At 36.6% G+C, this 13,090-nt stretch overlaps 1 protein-coding gene and 1 non-coding gene across 4 annotated transcripts; both read right to left on the bottom strand.

The window, feature by feature from the left end:
* Positions 1-8: 8 nt before the first annotated feature.
* On the bottom strand, positions 9-81 carry trnav-aac (transfer RNA valine (anticodon AAC)). The gene has a single exon. It is a non-coding gene; the product is annotated as a tRNA-Val (tRNA).
* A 3,222-nt stretch (positions 82-3,303) lies between these two features.
* On the bottom strand, positions 3,304-12,895 carry zgc:173619. Of its 3 annotated transcripts, XM_087245540.2 has the most exons (4): positions 12,864-12,895; positions 12,581-12,631; positions 9,760-9,909; positions 3,304-5,520 (listed from the first exon to the last, which is right to left on the bottom strand). In XM_087245540.2, exons 3-4 carry the CDS (start codon positions 9,842-9,844, stop codon positions 4,952-4,954), a joined length of 654 nt encoding a protein of 217 aa, XP_087101666.1. In that variant the 5' UTR covers positions 9,845-9,909; positions 12,581-12,631; positions 12,864-12,895; the 3' UTR covers positions 3,304-4,951. The 3 variants fall into 3 exon arrangements, with proteins under 3 accessions (XP_087101666.1, XP_087101665.1, NP_001103210.2); XM_087245539.2 differs by lacking the exons at positions 12,581-12,631; positions 12,864-12,895 and adding an exon at positions 10,217-10,267; NM_001109740.2 differs by lacking the exons at positions 12,581-12,631; positions 12,864-12,895 and having other exon boundaries at positions 4,635-5,520.
* Between the last annotated feature and the right edge of the window lie 195 nt (positions 12,896-13,090).

The following is a 13,090-nucleotide window of genomic DNA, read 5'->3' as shown; positions in this document are numbered from 1 at the left end:
AAGAGCACTGTTTCTGCTCGGTTTCGAACCGAGGACCTTTCGCGTGTTAGGCGAACGTGATGACCACTACACTACAGAAACCCCACAAGTGCTTTCACCAGCGAAGTTAGGCCTGCAAGGATAAAACAAGGCGTACGCGTTGGTCAATCGAGCGGACAAATCCAACTCGGCGTGACAAGCTCCCTGCAGGTATTAGGGCCAATTTACAATCCGGGCCCGACACAGCTGTACAGGTCCTTGCGAAATGTCCCCTTTCGTCACATTTGAAGCACCTGAATTCTGGGCGTTCCTTCATCACATTTTCTGAGCTCATGCATAGTCGACAGGTTTTTACCTGATTGGTGTGCATGACTCTAAAGTGCTGTGGCCCTTCTGCCGTCTTGATCACATGTTTTTGGATTTGTCAGGGAAACCAGAGCACCCAGAGGAAACCCACACGAACATGGGGAGAACATGCAAACTCCACACAGAAAAACCAACTGACCCAGCTTAGGCTCGAACTAGTGACCTTCTTGCTGTAAGGCGAACATGCTACCCACTGCACCACCATGCAGCCACCATACACATTTTTTCCTAAAATGTATATATATTTTAAGTCTTAGCTCTGCAATTTAACTATTTTTGTGGCAAATATTTTTTCATTATCTTTCAAACAGTAGGCTGAAAAAAAAAACTAATTTTAGAATAACAATTAAATTGCCGGCAATGTGGTGGCGCTGAGGGTAGAACGTTCGCCTCACAGTAAGAAATTTGTTGGTTCGAGCCTCAGCTAGGTCAGGTGGCATTTCTGTGTGGAGTTTGCATGTTCTCCCTGTGTTTGTGTGGGTGTCCTCTGGGTGCTCTGGTTTCCTCCACAAATCCAAAGACATTTGGTACAGGTAAATTGAGTAGGCTCAAATATATATATGTGTGTGTGTTTGGATGTTTCCCAGTGATGCATTGCAGCTGGAAGGGCATCTGTTGTGTAAAACATGGATGGTGCTGGATAAGCTCTTGGGTTATTCCAATGTAGCAACTCCAGACTAATAAAGGGACTAAGCTGAAAAAAAAATTAATGAATTTAGTCGGAATATAAAGGTTTTTGCATCTGATTTCAATATTATTATTTTTTTGGAATTATAAGCTAAGCTTATTGTGCTGTAGGTTTTTGCTTCTACATTTTACCAACAGTAAACCGGAGCATTATTGAACAAAGAAACATACAAAAGAACCCTTCCTTTTCATTGATACAACCTTTATGCAAAAATCTCCAAAAATGAGGTCTCTACACTTTTGAGCGAACTCTGTTCATTTTCCTGGTGTGAAGCTGATTCTGTTAAATTGCTCCCTGTTCGCAAAGTACAGCTCTGCAATTGCAGCGAGCTGGGCCACTGCATTTTGAGAGACACCTTCTCTCTGGAACGCTCTGGTCATGGTTGCTCCACGTCTTGTCAGCTTTAAAAGCCTTTTGTAGCATGTATGACATCACAAACATTATTAGCTGAAAAACTATTTAAAACAATTAATACCTTTATGACCAAATAATTACAATGCAACCACCTATCGTAAGCCTAATGAGCACGTAAAATTATATAAGTATCAAATGCACATTTGTTTGTGTGTGTGTGTGTGAGTGAAAGACAGCATGTAGTAGTGTGTGTAAGAGAGAGAGCCAGTACATGTTTATGAGAAAGCATGTAGAAGTGTGTGTGTGAGAGGGAGGGCTTATCTTTGTGAGTGAGAGCATGTACATGTGTCTGTGAGATGTCGATGTGTTTGTGTTGGCAACATTGTATCATTTACAGTCATGCTAAAAAAGTATTTCTGAATTGAATTGAGATAGAATGTAAGTGTGTGAGAGAGAGCATGTACAAGAGTGAGTGTGTTAGTGAGAGTGTGTACAAGTGTGTGTGTGTGTGAGTGAGACTAGTTAGTTAGTGTTGTGCTGAAATTTGATATGTCCTGAAAACTTGTCAGACCAAACAGTTATTTACTTTTTGGTTTTATTTATTTAATAAATATATATGGTATTTAAGCAAAGTTTTAGGGGAACTGGATATAATTATAAAGAATAATATTTTTTTTTACATAATATAATCATTTTTATTTTTTTATTTAATTTTAAATAATAATAGGCCTACACACACAGTCTAAAAATTGATTATTAAGCATGTAATATACACCCAGTCTAAAGCATGAAGTTTCCAGAAGCACTCAAACTGCTCAATGCTGGGCTAATGCTGAGGTTTCATCTTTGGGTAGAGACTCAATAATATCCATCTGCACAGTGTGACATCACATTCGACCGGCGTGCGCGTGTGTGTGTGGCTTTTTTTCTGTGTTAGTGGGTGAGGCCGCAGGTTTCAAATCTCCCGGGTTTGCGCACGCAACTACTTGTGTTTCGTAGATACAACATCATGAAACATCTAATGACTCGTTATCAAGATGACTCATTTGAAGCACTATGAGTCGACTCTTTTATTGATGAATCAACAGTTTTAAACATTGTACACTTACAGATTTAAGCCTTAGCTGCATATTTCACTTCACTTAGAGCTGTGTTACACACTACATGGAAGGGCATTTTCAAAAAACCATAATATGGGCTCTTTAACAAAATAAATACACTATTTAAATAAAATAGAAATCAACAAGTAAAATAGAAGAAACTGTAGAACTATTATGGTTATAAACAATATAAATACACACACATGTGAAGGTCCATCTATTAGTCCCATGACGGAACTAACAGCAAGGGTGAAGGTTAAATGCGTTGAAGCCTTTTAGCACATGTGAAAAGAAATATTTTTGTTCGTTATAATTTATTTTAATTTGTTTCTAGCTCTGAATTTTAATCTGTCTCCAATTTATAATAATTTTAGATTTAGATTAATCTAATTCAAGCTGATTACCTTATAGGTTGTGATAAGGTCTAATTTAGATTGATTAACCTAATAAATCCTTATATTTAATTAATGTTTCATCGTTTACTCAAAGTCGCTTAGAGTCAGTATGCTGGCCAGTTTCATCTGCTCACGGACATATCATCGCCAGTTCCGATTCTTAGCAGATAAGCTAATTTCCTTTAAGTAATAATAGGCTGCACCATGCTTGCTCATACTTAAAGAAAGTTTGATTTAGCCCCTAGATGATATCATACCCCTAGATTATATCATCAGTGATTGTCAGAAATCAACAAGTCTCTAATGCTGTGCCCATGCTCCATCCATTGTGCCTAAATAGATGACTAATCCTGGTTGTAGGCTGCGGAAACGTCAGCCTAAACAATCTACTACATTTAAATGATTTCGGGAGATATTAGAGTTAAACAAGAATTTTACATTTATTTGTCAGGAAAAGATTTTCCATTGCAGTTCACATAATTAAACAAAATAAGCCAATCAAGATTGTACAACATCAATTACTCAAAGATACATTTAAGAGTTAAAGAGGAATACCTGAACATGTAGAAATACATTGCAGCATATAAGTCCTGATGCAGAGCTCAGAGACTCACAACCTGCAATGGGGTATCCAGTTTACAGGATCCCAAGGACACTTCTGCACCCTTTGCCTAAATACTCAAATCATCTTAAATTCAAGACAATAAAAGCTTCACCAAGACTCTTGCCTGGTCATGAGTTGATGCGAAGACCATTTTGCCTGGAGTGGAGCATCTGGCAAAGATCATATCAAAGTCAAAACCCAAGTTAACTGATATAAAGGAGATTGTAAAATATTACAGTGAAATTACTTTACCAATCACACAGAGACATTTAAAATCACACCAAACATGAATAAAAAGCCACAGATACACCGTATTAAGAATTTAAACATTCGGTGTGGAATGTGAGTGAGCTGCTCTGGTGGAGAAGGTAAAGTCCAGGGCAAAGAGGGCGACTCAGGATGCATGATCGAGACAACCTGAACAACTGGTTTTCTAGCTGATCTTCTTCTCACATTAGAAAGTTTATTGTTTTAGTGACTGACCATTCTCATGGTCTTGTCTCGCGTGGAGTTCCATAACAGTTTGCAGATTTTAATATTATGGAGAGATATAGCCATCCTTACATTATTATGTGCATATCTAATCGTAAACTGTAGTTCCACTGTACACTGCAACGAGAACCTCAGTCAATAATATTTATGTAAAACTGAATTTTTGTTGCATCATATGATTATATTTTAAACTTTTCATAAAATCATCAAACAATGTGAACTTAAATAGCATTTTCTAACAAATAAAAGAAGTTCTGTCCTATTTTCACTAAGTTATTGTTACTTTTTTCCTACTGGATATGTGGTTTATATCTAGTATATATATATTGATTTGTCTATTTGCTGGCTTGCTATCAGAAAACAAACACTAAGCTAGGGGATAGATTAATTAAATTCTACAATTACAAGTGATTTGTAATTTGTTCTTTTATACCCCATTTTTGTTTGATAATGTTTTTCTATGCAGACTTTATGTATTGGTCTAATATTTGTATAAAGATAGTTTGCATTTGCATTTACTCATTTAGCATCTTTTATCCTGCGACAACAACTAATGACAAAAGAAGAAACAGACTCAGCCTACCAAAAGTTCAGAGATTGGGTTTTTAAATGCTCACAAACCTTAAGCCAAGTCCAACAAGTAAAGCCACACAATGTTGTTTTAAAGCTTATTTAATTTTTTTTTTTTTTTAAATGCACTGTTCTATTCTCAAGTCTCAAGTCAATGTTTATAAAACAATAAACAACAATTAAACAGTGTTTAAGTGTCTAATGCTGGCAGCATCATATGTTACAAAACTATTAACAAAGACTATTTGATTTATTAAATAACTCATCTCTTATGCTTCCCATCACTATTGAGTATGCAAAATTCTGTTGTACGCCACTGTGAAAAGGGGCGGGATTAAACAAGAAGATTAGACATGAATGGTTTCTTTCCAGTGTGGATCCTCATGTGTCGATTAAGGTTTGATTATTGGTTGAAACTCTTTCCACACTGAGTGCATGTGAATGGTTTCTCTTCAGTGTGGATCCTCATGTGTTGCTTAAAGTTTGATGATTGCCTGAAACTCTTCCCACACTGAGAGCATGTGAATGGTTTCTCTCCAGTGTGGATCCTCATGTGTTGATGAAGGTGTGATGAGCAGTAAAAACTCTTCCCACACTGAGGGCATGTGAATGGTTTCTCTCCAGTGTGAATCCTCATATGTTGATGAAGGTCTGATGAGCGGTTAAAACTTTTCCCACATTGAGTGCATTTGAATGGTTTCTCTCCAGTGTGGATCATCATGTGATTATAAAGGTTTGATGATTGGTTGAAACTCTTCCCACACTGATTGCATGTGTATGGTTTCTCTCCAGTGTGGATCCTCATGTGAATCTTAAGATTGTGTTTTCTTCCAAAACTCTTTCCACACTGAGTGCAGGTGAAATGATTCTTGTCTCTCCTTTTCAAAATATCATCAGTCTGTAAATTATTTTTTTCCTCAATTTTGACATGATGTTCCTCCTCTTTACTCTCCTCATTCTCTTCAATTAGGTCTGAAAAAAACACTAGTTGTTATCAAGTCTGAAAAACTCTTATCAAAAGCTGAAAAGTGAAAAGACACTGGAAACATTGGCTACACACACTGTAATTTTGATGCACAGTAAATGTAAAATAAATCAAATCATATTGTGTTTGGTCCATTAACGTGTACACATTTAAGCAGATTCAATTCAATTAATCTTTATTTATCTAGTGCTTTTACAATGTAAATTGTTTCAAAACCGCTTAACATAGATGTTATAGTTTATGGATATGCATGAACTCTGCTGACATGGTTCCGGTAGAATATCAGTCAGGTTCTTTATGTCCGCATTGCGCGTTCTACAGCAAAAATTTAATTTTTACCTAAACGCATCAGAGGATGGCAAAGAAGGGAGATTTACTCTTAAATTGATGAGTATCTAGTGCCAGTGAATGTCCAGCATCATGAACAACATTATTGTTCAGTTCCAGAACCCACAATAGTTTTTTAATACACCAGATCAGTCTGACAGTCTCCGTGAAGAGGTGGAATCACTAAAAGGAGACTGCTTCGATGCTGCTTTTATTGCTGTTATAAGGTTCTAAAGGTACAGTTAAAAAATTATGTACTAGAATTTACATCATTTAGAATGTAATAGGCAAATAACAGTCTGAAACAAATGTGTCAAGCGCAAGTATTTATATGCAAAACCTAATCAGAGTACCCGAGGTACCGATGGGTGTTACGGCCCTGGATTACTATATGAGGGGTGCCAAACACACCGTGTGAAGTACTGCTCATAAGCACCAATCACCTATTGTGCAGTTCTGTACACTGGAGACCTCTTTGGTTACTGAAACAGCTTTGGCTATCAGTAATGAAGATATTTCTACATTAGAAATATTGCCACCACACAGTGTTGGGCAGTAGCGTCGCTGCAAGTAGTGACGCTACTAGCTTATCTACATTTCTCAGTAGTGTGGTGGTAGCGTCACTACTTTTTAAATTAAATAGCTTTTGTGTAGCAAAGCTATTATTTTAGTCAAGTAGCGTTCACACAAGCTACATTTACCGATCGCAGAACAATAAGTGACAGTACTGACATTCACGGAGCTGTGAGGCCGGTGTCTAGCCGATGAAACTAAATCCATAATGAGGCGAGAAAGACAATTTCTTTTTTTTCCTGTTTTACGGTGGTCAGGATTCTGTTTATCCAGAGTTAGGGTGCTTTCACACCTGTGAATAGATTCAGTTGTTCCGAAACAGAGATTACAAATGTTACATTGTTGCTCTTTGCTCTTGGAGCGGTTTGCTTTCACACTGCAAAGTTTCTAAACGGACTAAAAGAGCTAAAACAAGTCACGTGCGAGTAAACTCTCCTTGGTCAGTGTCAGGGTTTATTTTGCAGCATCCCGCTAAGCTGTCAGGAGAGGTGGTGGTTTGGTGGTGATTAACAGGGTGCACACGCGTGACGTGTCTGAGGAGAGATGCAGTGAGGAGAGGTGAGAAGGGTGCGTGACGATGCCTATTTGAGGACCGGGAGGGAGACGCGAGATTACCGGGAGATCATCACTCATTTGCGGGCATCTGGAGACTCGCGAAACTTCCCGCCCTATTCATAACTCTCTCTTCATATAGCCGTAAGCCTATTACATATCCATAAAACACTGTGATATAACCGCGCTCGGATCGGATCGGATCGCTTTCTCACTGCAATCGAACCGCTCCAGGGTTCGTTTCAATCGAGCCGAGACCACCACATTCAAGCAATCTCGGAGCGATTACTTTGGCGCGGAACAGAGCGCAATTGCCCTTTCACACATGCCAAACAAACCGCGCTAACTGGGCAAACGAGATACGTTCCAAAACAAAAGTGTAGGTGTGAAAGCACCCTTAGAATGACCCAGGGTTAACAATTTTTTGCATATCATCAGCATGCTGTAATCCATTTCTTAATCAGCAAAAGTCATTTTTAGACTAGTTTGTTGGCCACTTGAAGTCAGTGCAATGCTAAATGTTATTGTTCCACTATAATTTTTTTTCCCCTCATGCCGTCCCACAGCAACATTATATAGTTTAGAATACTGTACAATGTTTTATAATAATTAATTACTTTAGTGTCCATTTCATTCAGCAGATTTCAAATTAGTGCATAGTGCATTAGTAAATAATTAAACCATTATGATAAATGGAGTTAAAATGACCTTTTTGAATATAAAGTGGAAAGTTTTATTGAGATGGATTGTTAGTGATTTTATGGGTTTTGGCCAGATTGGGTAGCAAAACATGAACAAAGGAAAATGAAGACTTGTTTAAAAAGATTTAGGACCTACAACACAATATTTCAGTAAATTTAGGACTTTTTAAAGCCTGAAATTTAGATTTTGGAATTTACGACATTTTAAGACCCAGCGGAAACCCTGTTTAAAATAGTCCTGGTAATTATTATAATAATGATGTAATTCTAACTCAAATACTATCTGTGAGAACTAGCAAAAACTTCTAGAAACAACTTTAAACCCATAAAGTTTATCGAAAAAAGGGGAATTGTGATCAACGTGACATATGCAAATGGAAAGTACTAAGCCAACACCCTCACTGTAATAGCAGATATCTTCTATGGCAGGGGTGTCCAAACTTTTTGGGCCGAGGGCCAGATGCAAAAACAAATGTTGTCCCGGGCCAAATTTTACATACATCACACAGACACGCATATATGTATATATATATATATATATATATATATATATATATATATATATATATATATATGGATGGATGGATGGATGTGTGCGTGTATGTTATTAAGAAATTATTTTATTTTGGTCGTCCAACTGTGTTTCTAGAAAGACTTACGTTTTTAAAAAACTTGAATCTTCTCTGGGCAAATTACAGTTGCAACACTCATCCTTTATAAATTCTCCTTCAGTGAAGGGTTTCCTGTGCTGTGCGATTACCTGAGCTACCTCATAACTAGCCAAACTGCAAAAAATGCTTTTCTTACTTAGATGTTTTGTTGTCTTGTTTTGAGTCCAAATATCTAAAGATTCTCAAAAAATTGTCTTGTTTTGAGAAATAAAATGCTAATAGTTTCCTTAATATGCAAATTTTTCCTTAAAAAAAGCAAATTAATCTGCCAATGGGGTAAGCAAAATAATCTTATGTCAAAAGGAAAAACAAGATTATTTTGCTTACCCCATTGGCAGATTATTTTTGTTTGTTTTAAGGAAAAACTCACTTAATATTGGCATTTTATTTCTCAAAACAAATTAGAAAATTCTCCTTTATTTTAGATTTTTTAGATATTTGGACTTGAAACAAGACAAAAATATAAATAAATAAAAACATTTTTTTGCAGTGCAGTGTAGAATTTTCTTGCACTTTAATAGCAAAAAAACTGCTGTTGTTGAGCTGATAGGGCGCTGCTAATTGTTTTACTTTCTGATCTCATTCGGCACCAGTGTAAGAGCTGAAGGCCTGATGCTTTGTTTCATAATGTCTTTTAAAATTATATTCCTTCATTACTGCAACTGATTCCTGGCAAATTAAACAGATACATTTCCCGCTGACCTCTGTGAAGAAAAATTATTTGCCCCAACGTGACTGAAACTTCTTGCACTGACAGTTGATTTTCCTTTTTCTTGGTGCGCCATGGCTCGCCAAAATTTGATTATCAATTATGTTTCCTTCAGTTTGGTTGGTTAGTTTTACTTCATAACAAGAAGTAATGCCTAATTGAAGGCATGTAATAGCAACACCCGGTGGTTATTTATTGAATTACGTCTATTTTTGTATAGCGGCCAGATTCTATTAATATTTATAAAAAGCCTCGCGGGCCGCCACAAAACTGATTGCTGGCCGCAGATGGCCCACGGGCCGTAGTTTGGACACCCCTGTTCTATGGGAATACTGTAAGTCAAATATCCTCAGCTCAGTTAAACTTTTTTATTTATTTATTGTTTTTATTTATTTTATATAGTGCCGGTGCTTAAGGACACTTTACAAACAGTAGGAGAACAAGAAAAGCAATAACCTTAAGAAGGTAAAGAAAATGGGAGACTAATAATACATAAAATGAATGACAAAAGACATGAGAAGAAGTAACAAAAGAAACTCGTTCCAGTCTTTCAATGAGTGCTTATGCGAATTAAGGAGAACTAGGCAGCACACAATTAGAACTGCAAGATGGATTAAATTAGTGTTCTTATCATTAAAATATATCTGAATGAGGATCAAATGACTGAGTTGGTCTTTGAGAATGAAAACCAACCTGTTTGTTCCTGCAGATCTTCCTGTTTGACTGTGAATGTTTCTTTAATCTTCACATCTTCACTCTCCTCTTTAATAAACGCCATCTTTATAACAGTGTGGAGATCAGTCGCTTCAGCAGGAGTTTTTCTCTGTGTTTGGACACTTTATTCTGTTTAAAATGAACAAAACAATAAAAATCTCCTGTTTAAAACAAAACAAAATAACTTCTCTTCAACACTTGCTTCAACAGTTTCTTTATATGAGAGTCATTAACAAAAAGAAATCAGGTAAAGGAAAAGGTCATTAAAATATGTATTACACACATTTCTGTTAACTTATTCAAACAATAGACCTTCATTACTGTGAGTAAAATAGTACTACGTTGTATACAGGGTTAAATAATATTGTAAACAGCAGGTTCATAATTTAGCTTTAATCAATCAGATTATATTTCTGTAAACGTTTTAAACACAAACCTTCCTCCAGTTGAATTCTAGCGTAGGAGCGGCGCAGCCTTATGACGTCACACACCACGCCAAAATAAAAGTCTTTTTTGTTTAGCTTTTTTTTGCCACTTACTGTTGCAGTCATGACTTATTGATACATTTCTCCCTCGTTTTCCACTTTCCATTATATCTGCTCTCTCTCTCTATCACACACACACACACACACACACACAACTAGAGAGGCACAGATAAACAGTATTTGAAGTTGATCAAAACCTTTAATCTAAACTTTTTTACGACAATTTTGAAAAACTTTTTTTAATCCACTTTATAATGACTTGCAGGTCTAAAACACACTACTATTAATATCCAAATCTCATCCCTGTAATTATGACATCTACTTTCCTATTTCTACAACTTCATAGGCTATATTTAGGGTTTTAGTGCAGTCTAGGCACTCAGGCTTTGTCCACCACCTGTTTCAATCCCCTGAGAACTTTGCTCATCTTCAGAACACAAATGAAGACTTTTTAGATGAAATCTGAGAGTCCCGAGATGCTTAAAGTCCAGAAAAGGAACCAAAAACAAGTGGTTCAATTGTAATGGAGCCCCAAGAACACTTTGTGCCGTTGAACCATAGTTGCTGTTTTTTGCCGCTGTATTCTTCAGTATATCTTCATTTGCATTCAGCAGAAGAAACTCAAACAGGTTTGGATCAAGTAGAGGATAAGTAAATGACAGAATTGTAATTTTTATGTGTACTACCCTTAATGCTTCTTAAAGTAAAGGTAAAGTTAAATAGTATTACTGAAGATATTGCTAAAGAATGGCAAGAAACGTAGAATACAGATAATAAGAGACGACAATTCATATGAAAGGGTGCCATTTCCACATTGCAATTTTCTAAATTCTCATTAAGTACAAAAAATTAAAAAAAAACTACAACTTGCAAGATATCTTAACCCTCCAAAACAGCTATTTTCCCACCTCAGGCTCAAAATCCTTATTAATTGTTGCGTTTCTTTAGGCAAGAGAGCCTCTCTTGTACCACATTGTTACGCACAATATGTATATAACAGTAGTAAAAAAACGAATTGCTTTTTAATTTTAAATGTTTTCCAAATAATAAAATGTCCTCTTTTATGCAGCTATCAATAAAAAGTCTGTAGTTTAATTACTTTTTTTATTATAAAAATTTTTACTTTAAAAATAAATTTGACATCTCAATTGCCTCATTGTTTTCACTGAAAAAACAAACTAAAAAAATACAAATCAAGTTCCATTTTTATTCATTAAATCTACACAGCAAGAACATCATTCAACATTCATTTATGTAACATTTCATTTCCTTTTCATAAACCTTTTATGAAAATGACAGTGTGGCATCTGCTGTAACGGGGTTGTTCACTGTGACAGGGTGGTAAGGACAATGTGTTTTAAAAGTAATTTAACCAGTGTAAACCTTTTAACAGGTTCATTATTGAAGTTAAAAATATATCACTTTTATTTTGGGGTATGTAAAATTAGACCGAGGCAGTGGCGCAGTAGGTAGTGCTGTCGCATTACAGCAAGAAGGTTGCTGGTTCGAACCTCGGCTCAGTTGGCGTTTCTTTGTGGAGTTTGGGTTTCCGTGTGGGTTTCCTCTGGGTGCTCTGGTTTACCCCACAGTCCAAAGACATGCGGTACAGGTGAATTGGGTGGGCTAAATTATCCATTGTGTGTGTGTGAATGTGTATGGATGTTTCCCAGAGATGGGTTGCGGCTGGAAGGGCATCCGCTGAGTAAAAACTTGCTGGATAAGTTGGCGGTTCATTCTGCTGTGGCGACCCCGGATTAATAAAGGGACTAAGAAAATGAATGAAAAAATTAATGAATAAAATTAGACCAGAGGTAAGATGAACCACCTGGATCAGTTGGCGCATTTCTGTGTGGAGTTTGCATGTTCTCCCCGTGTTGGTCTGGGTTTTCTCCGGTTTCCCCTACAAGTTCAAACACATGTGGTATAGGTGAATTGGGTAAGCAAAATTGTCCTTAGTGTATATGTGTGAATGAGTATATGTGTTTCCCATGATGGAAGGGCATCCGCTGCGTAAAACATATGCTGGATAAGTTGGTGGTTCGTTCTGTTGTGGTAACCCCAGATTAATAAAGGGACTAAGCCAAAAAAGAATGAGTGCTGATGTAACGCTTTTCTTCCTGATGACACAAATCACTCAGGCGGACACAGAGAACTGCGTTCTGCGTTGTTTATTCTGTAACAGAAATATACATCCTCTGGCAACAGTATGCATTTAAACATGCATTGCCTTTCTGTATTCAGCAACCATTTTCTGCTGTGTTGCCACATAAAGTCATTTTAGCAAAACATTATTTATTTACAAAAGTTCAACATACCTGTAACAGAAATATACATCCTCTGGCAACAGTATGCATTTAAACATGCATCTAAAAAAAAACCAAACAAATAGTAAGAAATCACCCCTGCACATACTAATGTCATCATTCCAGCTACACATAGCATGAGCAAATTAAACCACACAAAGTTTGTCACACACGGCAATCATTCGACAGATTTGATCTAAAACATCACTTAATGTTCATATTGGGCTTGTATGTGTTATTAATATGTGTTAAAATACAAAATTTGTCACATTTAGGTGGAGCACATTTTACCTACCGCCTTTCTGTATTCAGCAACCATTTTCAGCTGTAGGCGGGGCTTTGCAGGTGAAAGGTAAGAGAAACAATCAAACACTGTTGCCACAAGAGGTCTCTCAACAACCACAAAATAAACAAAATAACCCATTTTGGTGAAAGACAATTAAACATTATTTTAACCGTTACACTGAGCACTGTATGTCCAATAATGTTTAATCTGAACTGTGTACTACTCTTGATGGAAAC

Source organism: Danio rerio, chromosome 4 (genome assembly GCF_052040795.2).
Source record: "Danio rerio strain M-AB ecotype USA chromosome 4, GRCz13ab, whole genome shotgun sequence".
In the NCBI taxonomy this organism is placed as follows: domain Eukaryota; kingdom Metazoa; phylum Chordata; class Actinopteri; order Cypriniformes; family Danionidae; genus Danio; species Danio rerio.
This window is presented reverse-complemented; position numbering and strand designations above follow the sequence as displayed.